Here is an 18,104-nt window from a genome sequence, read left to right as displayed (position 1 = left end):
AAAGATGCGTTTCTTTCGATGGGATTCTTCAAAGGCTGCAACCATTGTACCTCCAACATCGGCTACCTATCATGCAAAAGTCCTGTGCCGTTTTCCACAGTGAGATTTTGGAGCACTGCTCGCTGAAGGTCCACTATCCAATCAGTAATTCGAGGGTAGATAAAAAAGTTATAGTTGTTGATGTTTTTATTTTCAACACAAATCACTTAACGATTTAAGGTGTAATTAACGGAGTAATCAAAATTGATAGATCAAAACCGGCTAGTAAATCGATTTTTGAGATTAATTCACTTTCGCAGAACCACACGACTAATTTGCAAGTAAAATTAGCAAAGAAGATAAATATCGTACTTACGTGACGACGAACGATTAGTTTCCGAGTAAAGTAGCAAAGGATAACCTCCTCGCTTTCGTGTAGAAGCACGACCTTTTTTTTATCAAGGGCTGAGCGCCCCCATTTCCATTACTAGAAATGAACAGAGCTACAAGGTTCGAGTACAGACAGAAAGACCGAAATGGCTACCACATTAGCTGGTTTTATAGAGAAGACAACAAGAACAGCTTCAAAAGACAGCACTGAAACAAGAGCTAAGGGGTAGGTTTTTCTTCCCGGACTAAAACATCAGCAGCTGAACAGCACGAAACAGTATATCAAAATAGCAGATCTTCAACACCACCAAGGTCTTCTCAGCAACCAATTCTTCTTGCATCAGCCCTCCACCCATATTTTGAGTTGAAGATATCATTTGCTACCTGCCTTATGAGCTTGGCCCCTAAGAGCAACCTTCTTTGATCTGCCTCCATCTGCAAAGGAGCCCAGGTTTTCATCCAGTGGCAAACCAAAAAGATCACATCAGTAGGGTCATTAGGCATTTTCTTATCAAAACAGGATTTGTTTCTGGTTTTTCATATGGCCCAGAGTATGGCAGCCACTCCAGTAACTAAGAAGCTCGACCTTTTTCATCGCAAAACGGTAAACATTAACTAAATTCTAGAGTTGCTAAAACTCAACCATGGAAATGGAATAGAAAAGAACTAAAAAGGTAAATAAGGTGTGAATAGTAGATTGATAATTGTTCGGGGGCCGTCTTCTATTGAGGCAAAGGTAAACGATCCTTTAGCAAGTTTGATGATATCGGTCCCACACAAAATAAAAGAAAGATTATTAGATTAAACGAAAAGGCTGATGATATCCTGAGCACCTGGCTCCTGCTGCTCTTCTCTGTCCTCCATCCGAAGCCATCAAGCAACGTCAGCTTAAATAAGGTGGTAATAACGTGTAATTAAGTGGTGTTTGAATATGCTGAAGATAAAGATGAAGATTAAGTGTTTCACGTAAAACAATATGGTAATAACATGTAATTAATTGAGTTTTAATTATTATAAACTTAAAAAATGGATTAATCAAATATTTTAGAACAATTTTTATATAGAAAGTTTTCGTACGAAATACCCCGTTCTGCAGTTTGAAAAGCATCAATTCTCCATCCATCCAGATATGCATGCATATCCCAGCATGCGCTATCCATCTCCCACAACAGCTAGCAGCCAGCCAGCAGTACTGTCGACGGGTGATACCCGTAGACCGGATATAGAGGGTATTGGGGTACGTTGGTACAAGGATCTACGTAGTACGACATCGAACAATCAAAAGACAAGAATTATACTGGTTCAGGCCCCTTGGTAGGTAATAGCCCTAATCCAGTTGATATGGGATTATATGATGGAAAACACAGGTTACAAAAGGAACGATGAAACTTGTCGGATCCGGCGAGATCGTAGTCGAGTGGATTCGACTAGCTCTCGATGACTTGGCTCCTCGCAGACTTCGGCTTTGTAGGCTGTGTGGGTTGTGTTGGCTCTGAGATTCGATGATCTATGCCCTCCCCGGGGGGCTCCCTTTTATATCACAGATCTGGAGGTCTCCAAGTAGGACTCGGAGATATCAGACCCAATACAATACGTCGACGACCCAGTTCTGTCCGAGAAGGACTCTTCCCATCTGTAGATTTCGTGAAAGGTTTCCTTAGGATATGTAGAAAACATCCGCGTGCGCGTGGGTATGCCATGTCGATATGTAACGTATATCGAAGGGTAGAGGGTATGCCTGACCCGTAACCCTAACAGTAGCCCCCGACTTCTGCTTAAAATGAACTTGCAACCATTTACCACTTTGAGTGTCGAGAACGTTGTCATTCCTGGTGCGAGGACCGCGGAGATGGAACGTAGTCGAGCATGCCATTTGAAGCCCAACGGTCACGAGTGAATTTTGAACTGAAGTCCAGAAAACTGCCGCGCGTAATGGGCCCAGAGGTTTCCGGCGGGGATCTCTCTCCGTTCCTTGGAATTCGCACCGTCGGTAGTGCGCTTATTTAAAGGAATTTTGGGAGCTCATTTTGAAGTCTGCCAACCTTGTTGAACACACACCGCCTGCCAGCGCTCCTTGCCTTCTCCGCCGCCACAAGAAACCCTAGTTCGCCAACTCAGGCTTGTTTTCCGGCGATCTTGGCACAGCAATGGATCTCGGCAAGTCGTCTTCCACCGGCGCAACGTTGAAGAACCTTCAGGAGGATGGCGCCCTTCCCGGCCGTGGAGACATGGAGAGAGAAGTAGGAGGTACTGATCCTCAGCCCCTCTTGGGTCGCATGGTTGCGATCGAGGATTACGTTCTCTGCGGTTTTCTTCCTCCACCTTCCGAGTTTCTTCTCCTGGTGTTGCATTTCTATGGTCTTTCTCTTCTCCATTTGAATCCTAATTCCATCGCCTTTCTTAGTATCTTTGTTCATCTCTGTGAGGCCTACATTGGGGTAGAGCCTTTTCTCGATCTCTTCCGTTTCTACTATGAACTGTGTTGGATGGAATCCAATAGGGTGTCTGGTTGCGTCGGGTTCCGACTTCGTGATGGCATGAAGTCGCGTTATATCCCCTTCCAGTGTCCTTCTTCCCGCAGTAAGTGGCGGAACAGGTGGTTCTATCTTGAGATCAAGGACTCAAACCCTGTCTTCGTTGTTCCCGAGGATCAACCGGACAAGATTCCAGCCTGGACCGCCAAGCCCCCTTTGACCCCCTCTCTTCAGTCGTTTATCGACATCATCGATGATCTCCGAGAACGGGGCTTGTCGGGATATGAAGTCGTTGCAGACTTCGTCGGTAGGCGGATCCAGCCGGTCCAGGCTCGGGCCCATCCAGCCTATAACTATTTTGGGCCGGATGACGCGACCTAGGTTTCTCCTCAGGGTATCTTTCTCGTATTCATCTTGGCGTGCTTGTACTCGCGTTCCTCTTGACTTATCAAAAGTTGGTTCCCGTTTAACAGGTCTGAGCAGCGAAACTGTAGAGCGGTGCGTCGGTCAAGTGATGATCAGCAGTCCGAACACGGCTAGCGACATCCCCGTGCCCCTTTGTGAAAAGGGGGCGGCGGAACGTGATGAAGCCATCAACGTAAGTGTATTTGATAAGCATCTCGTATTCTCCTTTCGAAATCGCCTTATGACCTGATTAAGCGTAGGCCCTTCCTTTGACTGACATCATCGGGCCGCTCGCGGACCATCAGGTGGAGACATCTCTAAAGGAGAAGGTTGTCAAGGAGGCATCTGATGTGGCCACCACTAGAGGTGGCAAAGTCCCAACCAAGGCGAGGAAATTCTCGTCTGTACTCGGACATCGCCGCAAGGCAGCGACCCCCTCGGTAATTTCATCTTGTCGTCAGATCGTGCAGCAAGGAGGGTTTCTTCTTACTCTGTATTGATTGTCTTTCAGGCTTCAGACGCGTCCCCTCCACTTCCACGACGATAGCGCATTGTGACGATCGGCGAGAAGTAAGTAAATAGATTCTTGGGTTCTCGTGCTTTTCGTTCAAATGGTGTTTGATTTATGGTTGTCCGTAGGGAGGCGCGGGCGAAGGCTGCACTGGCCAAGTCCGGGGGAGCTTCCAGCGCGTCGCCTGCCACGGCCTCGACAGATGTCGTGCTCGTGACCGGGAGCCGGGAGGCGACGCCTAGCGGCCCCGTCAGCGATCCCGCTGCGGGTCGTGGTCTGCCAGCGGCCGTTCTCACCTGGGAGGAGCTCCAAGTCGAGATGGGGCGCCTTCTCTAAGCTGGTGCTCGTGGCATCGGCCGCGAGATCTCGGAGGCGAGGTCGGAAGCGGCGACGGTGAATGCGCGTGCTGAGAGATTAGTGCGCGAGCTAGCTGAAGCCCGTGAGGACCTCACGAAGATGAGGGAGTTGGTGGCTGGCAACGATCGTCAACGGAAGGGGCTCGAGGACCGAATGTCGGAACTCGGGAACAATCTCTCCGAGATCCGTGGCTCGTTGCGGGTCACCTACACTGGCCTCCATCAGCTCGCCGAGGAGTGTGGCGTCAAGTCCACGATCCCGGCGAATCCCGACGAGTTTTCGCTGACTTCCTCTCTTGTGGAACTGGCGACGGTGATGGGGGAAATCCCCTCCAAGCATGCGGCCAGGATCGCGGAGGAGACGTCGAACCGGGGCGTGTCACGTCCTCGCGTGTGTAAGGTTGTCGCGTCCTGAACTCGATCTGCGCGAGATCTTGGATCAGGGGGCGGCAAGCGACACACGTAAGGAGGTGATGGAAGAAGTCGGTGATCTGGGGGACTCTGTTCTCCCCCTTTTTGAAGAGTAGGACTTCTTGTATTTGTTATATATTGTGTAAATCTTGAACTTTGGCCGCCTTCGTTCGTGCGATTACCACCCTTGTCCAATTTTGTATGTTTATCTCGGGAGTTTTTGTCCATTGTAGAGATGTTGATGACGAGGATGTCCAGCAGCGCGGGCAGCCTGAATCACTGGCGATGATTCCGGTACTCGATTTTGAACCAGATGTTTCATCTGACAATGTGGATCAAACTCTTGATGCGGAGGCCGGGATGGCAACGGCCACCTCAAGTGAGTAGCCTTTTCACCTCTTAGTGACCTCCTGATTAGGTTATTTATGTTGTAAAGGAGGTATCCAGCTTGTCTTAGTGGTCGTCACGTTTAGCAGATCTCGAGGGTGCCCTTGCAAATCAAGATCGTCGTATCCAATACTGGAAGACGAAATTTGAAGTGGTGGAACTTGAGAGAACCATGCTGGCCGTAAAGAAAGAGCAGGTTGTGGAGACGCTCCGAGGTCGCGAGGTGTGGTTCAACTCTTACTTGAGGAGTTGCTGTGCCTCCATGGCCAGAGTATGCAGGGAACATCGAGTAGTCCGCGGTGATCCCGAGGAGTCGGCGGCCGGGTACATCTCTTGGCTAAACGGGGCCTGTGCCCAACTTGATGGCATCGGCAAGCATATCGACGAGACCTTGAAGCAGGAGTGTCGTCGAGCGAGCCGACACGCCGGAGGGCACGTGCTGGCTTGCCTACGAGATCATCGCCCGCGCCTGGACCTCGAGTTTCTCCACCATGGTTTTGCTCGTTCTCGGAGAACTCCAGCGGAGATAGACCATCTGGCGAGGTCGATGTCGCCGCTGGCCGAGAAGATCTTCTAGTCTATGGACTGGCGTTGGCCTTCTTGGTAGTACTCGTGCCCTGTCACAGATATCTTAGGGAAAGATGTAATATAGTGGAAAATTTATGTAAAAACTGTAAGAATTATTTTGTGAATAAAGAAATATTCCTTAAACAAATGTATCTTACTCTGGATGTCGTGTGTAAGAGTGTGTTCTCAGTTAACGACTTTTGTCAGCCGTTTGAGTGGTACACTCTCCCTAGCCTCTAGCCTTGTCGTCGCAGGAATTTTCTCAGAGGATAGCACATCTTAATTACTCCCTCCGTCTCATTTCAAGTGCAATCATAATTTTATTTGACTAACTTTTATCATCCATCTTATTTATTTTTTTAAAAAAATAAAAACATATGTCGCGCATGAAGTACTATTCATGTTTTATCATCTTATAACAGTAAAAATAATAATTAGAAAAAAAAATTCAAATAAGACGAACGATTAAAATTAGGTATAAAAACTCATGGTTGCACTTAAAATGAGAGACATAACCGATGCATCTATGCACATATATACTTGGCCTACCAAATGAATTAACTAATAATCCTATAAGCCAAATTATGTCGCAAACAATAGTGGTAAAAACACTCTTCAGGACATGAGAACTTGCATGCATCACAAGTCGATCACAACCCGAACTGCGTCGCCGGCCTCTCGCCTATGAGGTTTTTGCTGACTTGCCTCCTGCGCTCCAGCCTTCTCGCTTAGAATGTGGGCATGCGGGCTAACGACTCTGTTGTGTAAGTCAGGTTTAACATTGATAATCTCAGCATAGTTTTCAAGCCACGAGTTAATGTTCAATTCATTTAGACAAAGCTACTTAACTCCGTGCCACAATAAAAGTCTATTGTATATTGAACGAGATTTTTCAACTCAATGAATAACATTGGTGATCTCCCACATCGGAGGCCACATTTGAGACTGTAGATGGCCATAAGGCTCGTCCAGCACAGCTCGGCCCAGGCACGGGCGAGGCACGACCCAAGGCGATCGGGCCGGCACGACACACGGTCGGCATTTCGGGACGTGCCATGCCCGGCTCACGGGCTGCACCTTAGGCCTAGGCACAATCACCAGTAGTCGAGCCGTACCGTGCTGGCCCGAAGGCACAAGCGGCCCATCGTGCCTTTTTTTAAAATAAGTGTATTTCCCTCTCACTTCTTTAGGCTGTGACATATATATAGCTAAAATAAGTCTTTCAGACATCTCTACTCTTTGGACGTGCTACATAATAAGTCTATTTTCCTCCCTATTCTTTATGACATGTCTTACATATGGATGAGAATAAGTCTATTTCGCATCCCTAAACTTCGGGCCGGGCCATGTCGGTCCAACGTGCTGAGGTAGCAGCCCAGCCACGGCACGGCTGTTGGGTGCATGGGCACGACCGGAGTCAGGCCGTGCCATGCCTAGGCCGGGCCAAAATTATTGGGCCTTGGACGGGCCATCGGGCCTCGGGCCATATGGCCATCTATACTTAGACACTTGAATTTGATAAGATTTTTAATTTGGAACTAGTAGTATATACGTTTCCTGTAAAGTTCTTCTAAAATGCTCCTCGAGACATTGTCCAATACAAAAAGCCCAAATCACCTTGCTGAACTCTGATGGACAACTAGAGACGCTCTGAACTCTACATTTTTTTCCAAAAAAGAGGGGAAAACATCACATGAGGCTGCAGGCAGCAGCACTGTCCTCCTCACTGAATCGGCAGCTCGCATAGCAGCGACAGTAGGGCGATCCACAGTGTCCATGGCACTTCAAATAGCTGCAGCTATCTGACGATGGGATGATCACCATCCCACATTTCTGTCCTTGCGGCTCTCCAGTACACTTCGGTCGTTTCTGTGACAACATCTCATGCAGCTCTGCCATTCTGATCTCCAGCTGCTGGATGGCACGCTTCAGGTCTGCACAGCTGCTGATCTGCTGATCTTGCTCCAGCAGACGATCCACCTGCTGTTTCAGTTGCTCGATGTCGTTGTTGTTGCCCACATAGACACGCAGGAGATCCTCCATTCTCATCTTCAGCTGCTCAATGTCCTTGTTACATGTGCATGTCGGCGGCGGCGGCGGCGGCGGAGGTTTGATCTGGATGTCCTTGATCACCTTGCCTCCCATGCATCTGATCTTGGAGCACAGTTGGAGCGGGTCGAAAGGTCCGGAGATGGTGATCATCTGGCCCTTGTCGTTGTAGGAGATCGTCCTTATTCGCTCTTGATCAGCAGTAGCTGGACAAGAAAAAATAATGTAGACCCTGTTTAGATCGTACTCTAAAATTTTTCACCATGTCATATCGAACGTTTAAACACCTATATAAAGTATTAAATATAAGCTAAAAAAATAACTAATTACACAGATTGTGACTAATTTGCGAGACGAATCTTTTAAGCCTAATTGCTCCATAATTTGACAATGTGGTGCTACAGTGAATATTTACTAATAATGGATTAATTAGACTTAATAAATTCATCTCGCCGTTTCCTGACAAATTCTGCAATTAGTTTTCTTATTAGTGCCTGAACACCCTATGAGATACTCTATATAATACTCGATGTGACACGCCAAAACTTTACACCCTTGATCTAAACACCCCCGTAGTGAAACAATTACAGTAGTAATTTGCAGGCATGTTGGGATACGCACTGCGCCATTTTTACCTTGGAGCTTGCAGAGGACCTTGCGGATCTGTCTGTAACACCGCCGGCAATCGAGGTCAACATATACAATCACCGTGCTGGTCTGTGTTGAAAACAGAATTAATTAGAGACCATGCGTTTGGTCGCAGAAATTTTGGAAGCTCAAAGTGAGAATCAAACTCAGTTACTGTAGGTATCACAAAAAATCTAAAGTAGTGAAAGAACTAATCTTTCTCGGTCTCTCATTGGGCCACGTCATCAAGAAAACTGGGACCGTCCGATACAACTGCTGGTAAACGACCACCGTCAGATCTAATAAGAGAAGATTTCAGAAACAACCCTTCAAGAAACTTCTCTCTGCTTCCGGTCCTCCTATGTCAAGGTATTTTCATTTTGCCCCTCTCCCCTCCCGTGCGTCAATCCGACTCGCACGCTCCGCTTCGCCATTTCCGCCTCCTCTCCTTCCGCCGCCACCGCCATCTGCTCCTCCCCATCCTCGCCGTCGTCGCTGCCTCCTCCCAGCCCCAAGCGCCACCACAGCCTCCTCCTCCTCCTCTCCTCTCCTCTCATCCCCACCGCCGCCTCCTCCTCCCGACTGTCACCACCGTTTCATCCTCCGATCCCATTCCCATCGCTGCCTCCTACTCGCCATCCCTTCCCTTTCTCCACTTCCACCTCCCCTTGCCCTAGCCACACCCCTCCTCTTCCTCCTCATCCCTATCGCCAACACCACCACCTCCTCTTATCTGGGCTGGATCCGGCCATGGTGCGGATAATTCGGATTGGAAAGGTATGGCTCGACCCGACGGTGACGCACGTGGAATTTCAACTGTGGATCGCCGCCGCCTCATCTTCCGCATCTCCACCTGAGCGCCTCTGCTTCCCCAAGACCTCCTCTATAGCGGATTGGGAGGGGAGATGGAGGAGCTAGGAAAGGGCCTCATCGTCACGTACCAACTTGTGCTTCCACTCCGCTTCCACTAACGGCCTCTGCCTGACCGTCAGTACCTTTTATCGTGTTATGGTTGTAGAAAGTAATTCTCTGTGTATTTGTGATTGTTAAAACTGCTTTTATCAATCTGTTTTTAATCAACATTCGCTTCCAACTTTTCACTTTCAGAAATTTGGCTTATTGCAGGTGTAGCTGATGTTCCACAGTGACAAAAAAGGTTTTAACCTTACAATGGTAATTCTCTCCTGTGAAAACTGAGGTAATAATTTGTTGATACTTGGCACGCTGCAATCTTTTAATCCTGGACAGTAGCGCTAAGATGTTCAACACATGTATGTCCTAACTGCTAAATTGGAAACATCAGTACATATCTATTCATTTTTTAATGATATAATTACATGATTATGCCTAAAAACCTAGAAAACCAAAATCTGAAGTAGTAAATTTAGACTAAAAGGTGATCAGTGAAGTGCTTAAGCCTCTTTTCTAATTTCAGCTTTTGAGTGGGCAGATTTCATTTAAGGGGACTGTAGAAAAAAAGATAGCATCCTAACAAATTGTAATGTATTTATAGTTTGTCATTTTCAATAATACATTAATATAGTTTGTTATTTTTGCCACATTGTGATTTATCCCTGAAATAGAAGAGCCAGGCAGGCTGTTGGTTCATGCTGTTCAGAAATTGGAGTCACTGTAGGGATGCATGCCCAGACAAATGAAGCTCCTCAGCTATCACCAAGGTTCTATTATGCTTTAGCTTTTCTTAGCTATTGCAAAGGAACACGAAGTTTTAATGCTATGACATTTGCCCTGTGACCTGAGTCATAGGAGAGGAAAGTGCGGTCATCAGTGGGAAAAGTATGTGAACGCATATAAACAAATATATAGTGAGCATGTAAGCATTTTGATTTAAATTTGGCCTCTCTGCTTTATAGATTGTGTCATTACATAAAAACGATCACTCATCAATCATATAGCAGATGACTACAAAATCTCTTATTAACAATATTTTTGTAAAACTAAAATCATCTAACAATCTGATTTCTAAACTAAGGGCTATAATTATAATGTGATAAAAATAATAAGATACATAGAATCAGATGCAAGTTGATGATTTGGATAGCACTTTATTATGCTGAAATAGATGAGTGTCATGAAAATTTGTATATTTCTTTTTCTTGGTATTGTACAAGGAAATCTTTGTATGTCTAATAACTTCTTAGTGCTGCTATTGCCTCAAGTAAATCTACCAAATTTTATGTCATAAATTATTTCCTCTTGGAATCATGGCAACAAGAGCTGAGGTAATATGGGGACAAACAAAACTTTAGAGGAAACAACAGTCAGGAGCCAAGGTCCCGGTTACTACGAACATTGCAATGGAATCGATTATTTTGGCCTCCTTTATCAAAGAGTAATTTAATGCTTTGAAGGTAAAACATTTGTCTATTGTAAGAAAGAAAGTGGTAGGGACACTGTGATTGCATTTGCTTGGCTATTATATTTATTAATATGATTGCAGATATTTAATCTTATTTGGATCTGTATTCTACAACTTCAGACTGCACTTATGTTACATGAAATATGTTTCAGACTTCTGTACAGCTTGCGATATGTTCTTTTACTATGGGGTAAACTTCTATTCATTAGATTTGAAGAGGTAGAGAATGATTGCACTGACCTCTGACTCTGGATAAGCAGTATGTTAAAGCATAATCACCTTCAATATAGCACTGTATAATGCTGAAAAGCAATAGATACATTTTGACTACCATTCTTTACTTTTCTAGAATAGTTTTTTTGTCTTGTGGAACACTGACAAACAACATGTTAAATTTGCTGTCAGTATTGATCCTAACAATTCATAATCAAGCAGTATTTTTAGATAAACTCCCACCATGTATAGTAGCTGCTATATGGGCTTTGCTTCCCCTCTTTGGCACATGTGGCAGCTCACATATACACACTTCTGAAACAGGTATTAAGAGTCGTGCAACACACGACTTATATGACTAGTAATATTGAATTAGTACTACCCCTGCATCGTCCTTTGGTTGTATTTTCACATTTTCACAAATGATCTTACAGTTTATACAACATTTTGTGTTTTTACAGCATTTTGTACATTTTCATGAGATATGAAGAATCCCATTCAATGGTTCGATCAGATAAATTTTCCATGCGCTTGCATTAATGGGTTTGGTACAAACCAATGAGTAACGCGTGCTACCAATTAGTGCATTGTGTTTTTTTTTTTTTGCAGTTCTGGAAGAAAAAGGTTAGTCAATCAACAACTAAATCACATAAACATGTTATATATGAAAGAACATATGTGATTTTTTATCTTTTTTAGGGGTAGTCAGACCAGCAGATTCTAGCTTGGAGTCGGTTTTGGGATGAATGTGTCATGACGATTTCTTAAATATTTGTGGCTTCTAAATTGTTTCATATGCGTATCATATACTATTTGTGTGCTAATATGAGTCAAATTGGAAAATAATATTTGCTCGGATATAGTTTTTTGTTTGTTCATGTGTAGGTGTGTCTTAAGGCCACAAGAGTGTTGCCGGTGATGGAACGGTAGTTGACTTGAGAGAATTTAATGTCCATATGATTAAGGATATCATGCAGGATGTTCAAGCTAAAGAATAATGCACATGAATGCGGAGTTTCCATATTGCATATGTAAGGATGTGTATATATATATATATGAAGATGTGCCAAAACTGGATAGGAGTCCAAGATTGAAAAGTGTGAGTTCAAAACTGTAAAGGTATAAGCTATGTTCTTATAAGAGAAAGTTCCTAGGAGAACCAGAGTCCTAATACTATTGATTCGTGCATTCGTGGCTCTTGAATAGCCACCTTAAGCAATAAATAGATGAGAGGTCTAGCCTTAAAGGTTAACACTTTTAGAGCACAAAAAAGATAGGGTTTTATCTTATATTGAGATTTGTGTTCGAGAGTTGATAGAATAATACTTTGGATGCACTTTGTAAACACATATTGATACAGTAAAGATGATCTATTTTCAAGAAGTTTCAACGATTTGTGTTTGTTGTTTTCTAGCGGTTTGACCATAGGAGTATGTGTAGTAAGGGCCAAACGAAATTGTATGCCAAGCGAAAAAATGTGTGTGTGCAGTAAGGGCCTGTTTGGACAGTAAAAAAAACATACCCTACTAATATTTTGGTAATTTGAATAGTAATTGTGTTTAATTCGAATTGAAGCCAATTCATTAGTAATACCTAATCTAGATTTGACATCAATCTAGAACATTATCCACTACAATTTCACATTTGGCTCTATGATGGTAGCAAAACAAATTAATATGATCAAATACAATCTTACCTTACCAAAAATCTGGTAGTGCCAAAACTTACCTATATTTTGGCACTACCAAAAGATTAGTAGGGTAACAATCCAAATCTAATATTTTAAAGCTAGCGGATTTTCTTGCAAAAGTGCACGCCACGTGGCACCAGTATTTGGACGACGTGCTCTCCGCTCCATTGTACGCTCGCGCTCCTACCCCAACTGACGTCGTGCGCATGCGAATCTAACTGACCACTTGGGCTGCAACTTGGTTGGCCCAACAACAGAGGGGAGGCGCTGGGCCTATCTGTCTTGGGACAAACTCCCACCTCATTTTCATTTTATTCCTTCTTCTTTTTTTGTTAATTCACTTCTCCATGTTCTATAATTTTGAAATACCAATATAATCGTCTTATGATTAAAAAATGTTGGTATCAAATAAAATAGCAACACTTCTATTTCCAAAGAAAATTTAAAACTGGCCTAAAAAACATTGACGGCAAAAGGAAATAATAATGTTAAAGCAATTAAATACAAGGGAAAGGTGGTATGTATTAGTTAAAAAGTGGGAAATATTATCTTTCAATATTGAAACGAGGGTGTTAGTCAATATACAACCATAGTCTTTTTACATAAATGAAGTGTGTTTCAACAAAACACAATCACAATCTTTCAATGATTATGCCCTAAACAATATGAATAGGACAAGGGGAAATATTATCTGCTTTAGGTTACACAAAAATAGAAATCGATATATCATGTTGTGTATGATTTTTCTAAAGTTATATGCATGGTCTAACTAAGAAGGCGAGCTAATTTTCTAGTAGACCCTAAATTCAGTCTTATGCCGTAGCCCGTAGGGCATTGCAGTAAACCACGGAAGCGGTTTAACATCAGAAGCGGTCTTTCTAGTCCAACGGCCAACGTCGCCCATATATAATACCCAACTACTGTAGCGCTCTGCCCTAGACAGCTGCAGAGGATCCCAACCCCAATTAAAAACCTTGCAAAGCAACCAAAATTTATGGATTCAAATAAATTCCAAAGTTCCAAAGTTTAGTTCAAAGTTTATACCATGGCCGTGTTTAGTTTCAAAATAATTCTTCAAACTTCCAACTTTTCTATCACATCGTTCCAATTTCAACCAAACTTCTAATTTTAATTTGAAATAACTAGCTAGCAGATCTTGGAATTAATAATCCTAGTAAGTCACAAATTATGTGAGAGAGAAATACAGCACTCTGACCTTCTCCGCCATGTCTAGCCCCTGAGACTGACGCAAGGATGAAGAGGACAGATCAGCAAAATATATACGAAGGAAATAGGATGATTGGACTATTTAGGACCGGACTATATAAATACTATATATAGGAGTGTACAAATGTGGTGTGAAGGGAAAAGACGTTAATGCCACCGAAGTAAACTAAGGCCCCGATTAGTTCGCACACAAAAATTTTACACCCTATCACATCGAGCGTTTGAACACCTGTATGAAGTATTAATATAGGCTAAAAAATAATTAATTGCACAGATTTTGACTAATTTGCGAGACGAATATTTTAAGCCTAATTGCTCCATGATTTGACAATGTGGTGCTACAGTAAATATTTGCTAATGACGGATTAATTGGACTTACTAAATTTATCTCGCAGTTTTCTGATGGATTCTATAATTAGTTTTTTATTAATATCTGAACACCCTATGCAATACTCTATATAATATATATAATATTTAATGTGACATGCTAAAACTTTACTCTCTCGATCTAAACACCCCCTATGAATTAAGCTTGATGAGTAATGCAACATCGAGATATAAATAACTCCTATCATTAGCAAGCTGCACCACTTTGTGCTCGATCGCGAATCGTATTTACTGATCGATTTGGTTCACGCGAATAAAGTCCACAGCATCTTGAAGAATAAAGTTCACGCCAACAAGGGTGTGTTTAGTTTTTGAATGTAAAGTTTTTGAAGTATACATATACACATTTAAAATACACATTTAAAGTATTAAACATAGACTAATAACAAAACAAATTACAGATTCCGCCTGTAAACTGTGAGACAAATTTATTAAACCTAATTAATCCGTCATTAGCTAATGTTTACTGTAGCGTCACATTGTCAAATCATGACGTAATTAGGCTCAAAAGATTCATCTTGCAATTTACATGTAAACTGTGTAATTGATTTTTTTTCTATATTTAATGTCTCATGTATATGTCCAAATATTTTATGTGATATTTTTGGAAAAAAAAAATCACGATCTAAACACACGCTTAGATGGACATCAACTAGGCCACCTCCGTACTATTGCCTTGCACTCTCACGGCGTGAACTCCACGCATTCACTGCTGCTTATGGCATACATTTTCTTCGTGCTTAGCTTTCTTGGCAGCGAAGACTTCCAGAATGAAATCTGGGATGTTTGGCTGTGTTCGCTGTGGGGAGTTTGGAAATAAACTCTCCGCACGGAAAACGGAGCGATCTATTAATACGTGATTAATTAAGTATTAGCTATATTTTTTAAAAGTAAATCAATATGTGATTTTTTAAACATTTTTCGTATAGAAACTTTTTATAAAAAAAACACCGTTTAACAGTTTGAAAAGCATGCGCGTGAAAAAAGAGAGGGGTGAGTTAGGAAAGGGGGATTCCGAACACACCCTTAACTTTCTCCTGAGAATGATAGAACCAATTACTAGCTATAAAAATATATTAGAACTAACGTCTATAACAGATAACCTGTAAGATTATCTCTATTTTTTTTCTCTTGCCTATGTATTAAATGCATATAACTTGAAACATGTGAATAGCTAATCCTTTTATAAGTACCAACACTTTTTTTAATCTCTCTGCTACACATGTACTTATAATTGGATTATAGCTTGCTATTTTACCTGCTCTATTTAACCTATGAAGAATGCTCCGAGATTAATGTTAATTAGCTACTTCCTCCGTCCCAAAATATAACAACTTTTAGCCATCTGAATTTGTCCCAAATATAACAACTTCTTCACCAATATTCTCTTCCCAACCAATCACAACTCTCCACTATTCACTTTTTCCACCTACCCCACTATATATCCAATCACAACCCTCCACCACTTACTCCTACCAACTTTCTTAAAAACCGTGTATAGCTCTCAAATTTCTTATATTCTAGGATGGAAGGAGTATATTAGAAGATAAATCCCACTCTTAAAATATTGTTTGAAGGATATCGCCACTTCAACTAAAAAACAAAGATAATAATATAATTTCTCGCTGCATATAAATAAAAGAGCCTTCCCCGAAAAAAAAAATAATAAAAGAGCCTAAAGAAGGAGTACTGCCCCCAACCATCCATCCATTCATTTCATCCTCTCCGTCCTCACTCCCAACAGTCAGGAAGGTTCTTGCAATGTTGTTGGGACAATTTATTCCAACAAGCCACGTGGCGTGATCTGACTAGGGCCTCTAGATGGCAATAATCGACAATTTAAAGCCCCCGGGCATAAAAATTTTGGCAAAAAAATTACATTAAATATTTAGATATATGTATGAAGCATGAAATGTGGACGAAAAAAATTAATTGCACAGTTTATATTTAAATTACGAGGATAATTTTTCGAGCCTAATTACACTATGATTTGATAATGTGATGCTACGGTAAACATTTTCTAATGATGGATTAATTAGGCTTAATAAATTCATCTTGCAGTTTATAGACGGAATTTGTAATTTATTTTGTTATTAGTATCTGTTTAATGCTTCAAATGTGTGTCCGTATACTTAAAAACACGGCCTAAATTCTAACACACGATGTCGACTTTTTGCAGGCAACGCCTCCGTCATGGAGGATATCGAGAGGGTCTTATACCTTTACACGTCAAATCATTACTATGGAATCAATTTTTACATGTGATCAAAATGGGTTTTCGTAGGTGGCTGGATGGCTCGTTTGCACCCAGATTTATGAGAAAATCGGAACTTTTGCATACGGGTAGCGCAACCGCCGTATTTTCGCTAGCAGACGCTTAAGCCGTCCATCTGTAAAAATTATTTTAACTCCAGAAACAAAAAATATCCACCGCCGCCGTCACACCCAGATCCGCTACCAAAATCATTGTGCTGAAGCTGCCACCGTCATCGTGTCAGGATCCGCCACCGTACGTCGTCTTTGCTCGAATCCACCACTGTCATCGTTGCTTGAAATCGTTGGATCCGCCCCTCCTGACAGTGGATCCATGCGCGTGTAGGGTAGAGAGGCGGTAGGATCCGCACACGGCGATGGTGGTGAGGCGGCAGGATCCACGTGGGAGGGGGAGGGGCCGCCGGATTTGCCCCTCCTATGTCCGCCGGTGGCGGATCCACACGCGTAGGGGATGGAGAGGCGACCGGACCCACGGGGGAGTGGGAGGGGCCGTGGGATCTGTCACGCCCGGAATTTCTATCCAAAATTCCAAACGCTTACATGTGTGTGAACCCTCGTCCAGGAATCAGCCGAGGCACACAATAACAAATTGATAATAGAGTACAATTATTACTCTAATTAATAAGCGAATAAAATGTCATTACAGAGGTAGATAGTTCCTCTCAATCAATAAAGATCTAAGCAGCGGAAAATAAGATAAACGGCGCAGACGACTCCACTCCACAGGCATCTTGACCGGGGCTACACCTAATCCTCCACACCATCAGCATCACTGTAGAACTCCTCCTCTGATGAATGATTGCAAGGTGAGTATATGACATACTCAGCAAGCCACGCAGCAATTATGCAAGTGCACAGGATAACAAAGGATGGCATAGTAGGGTTTCATTTGCATAAACAGTATTTAATAAACATTTCAGAATTTAATAAAACAGTTAAGTAATAATTAAACAATATTAATCCAACGCTATACAACATACCGTGTTGCATAGGCCCAACCATTCTGAACAACCATCCCGGCTGCACAGTTCTATCTCCAAACCAGGAATATACCATTCCAAACCAGGAGCTAATCAAATTATTACCAGTTATAGCATCTTTTATTATGATGAGAGGTGTGAGATTAATCACGAAAGACATTGGTAGACCCGCCCATAACCGCGGGCATGGCTATTCGAATAGTTTTACTCTGGCCAGAGGTGTACCACTGTACCCACAAGACACAGCCCCACGACATGTCACCATGCGCCTTGATACCACCACGGTACCTCGGAAAGGAGCTGTGACAGTACCCCTCGCACAACACAATCCACCACAGCGCACCGTTCCTGGATCATAATCACCCCCTTATAAACAAGGCATGGACTCCCCAGCGACCCCCGTAGGCTTATCTCCGCCACTTCTCAGTCTGGTGCCCCGCAATGAACCATGCTATACAAAAGGTAAAGCCGTTGCCCACGCTGGCTTGTGGTTGGCACGGTTAATGTTTCACAACCGAAACTCGTGAACCGGTCCTTAATTGTCATGAGCACGACCATTAAAACCATGTGCTCACAACCCACCATTATCAGGTTTTAGTTGGCAAATTAATTAATTAACCAATCATGATTAACCATCATGAGCTATCATTAAGCCATCATTAATTAGTAGTGAGTCATAAGTTATCCCAATAGTGTGCTAAAGTTTGTAAGCATGGCTAAGCTATCATATCTAATATCTAGCTGAACCAATATATAAAGCCCAACTAGTCAAGTTATAATAACCCAGGGTATCAAGG

At 42.7% G+C, this 18,104-nt stretch overlaps 1 protein-coding gene and 1 long non-coding RNA gene across 2 annotated transcripts; one reads left to right on the top strand and one right to left on the bottom strand.

Moving 5' to 3' along the window:
- Positions 1 to 7,136: 7,136 nt before the first annotated feature.
- Positions 7,137 to 13,812, bottom strand: LOC127753950 (uncharacterized). The gene is made up of 3 exons (XM_052279402.1): positions 13,656 to 13,812; positions 8,165 to 8,246; positions 7,137 to 7,735 (listed from the first exon to the last, which is right to left on the bottom strand). Exons 1-3 carry the CDS (start codon positions 13,665 to 13,667, stop codon positions 7,170 to 7,172), a joined length of 660 nt encoding a protein of 219 aa, XP_052135362.1. The 5' UTR covers positions 13,668 to 13,812; the 3' UTR covers positions 7,137 to 7,169.
- On the top strand, positions 8,399 to 12,234 carry LOC127753951 (uncharacterized). Its single transcript, XR_008012732.1, has 3 exons — positions 8,399 to 9,143; positions 9,282 to 9,354; positions 9,740 to 12,234. It is a non-coding gene; the product is annotated as an uncharacterized LOC127753951 (long non-coding RNA).
- Positions 13,813 to 18,104: the final 4,292 nt, after the last annotated feature.

The sequence above is a fragment of the Oryza glaberrima genome, chromosome 11 (genome assembly GCF_000147395.1).
Source record: "Oryza glaberrima chromosome 11, OglaRS2, whole genome shotgun sequence".
Taxonomy (NCBI): Eukaryota; Viridiplantae; Streptophyta; class Magnoliopsida; order Poales; family Poaceae; genus Oryza; species Oryza glaberrima.
Note: the sequence above shows the minus strand (reverse complement) of the source record. Positions and strands in the feature narration are given on the sequence as shown.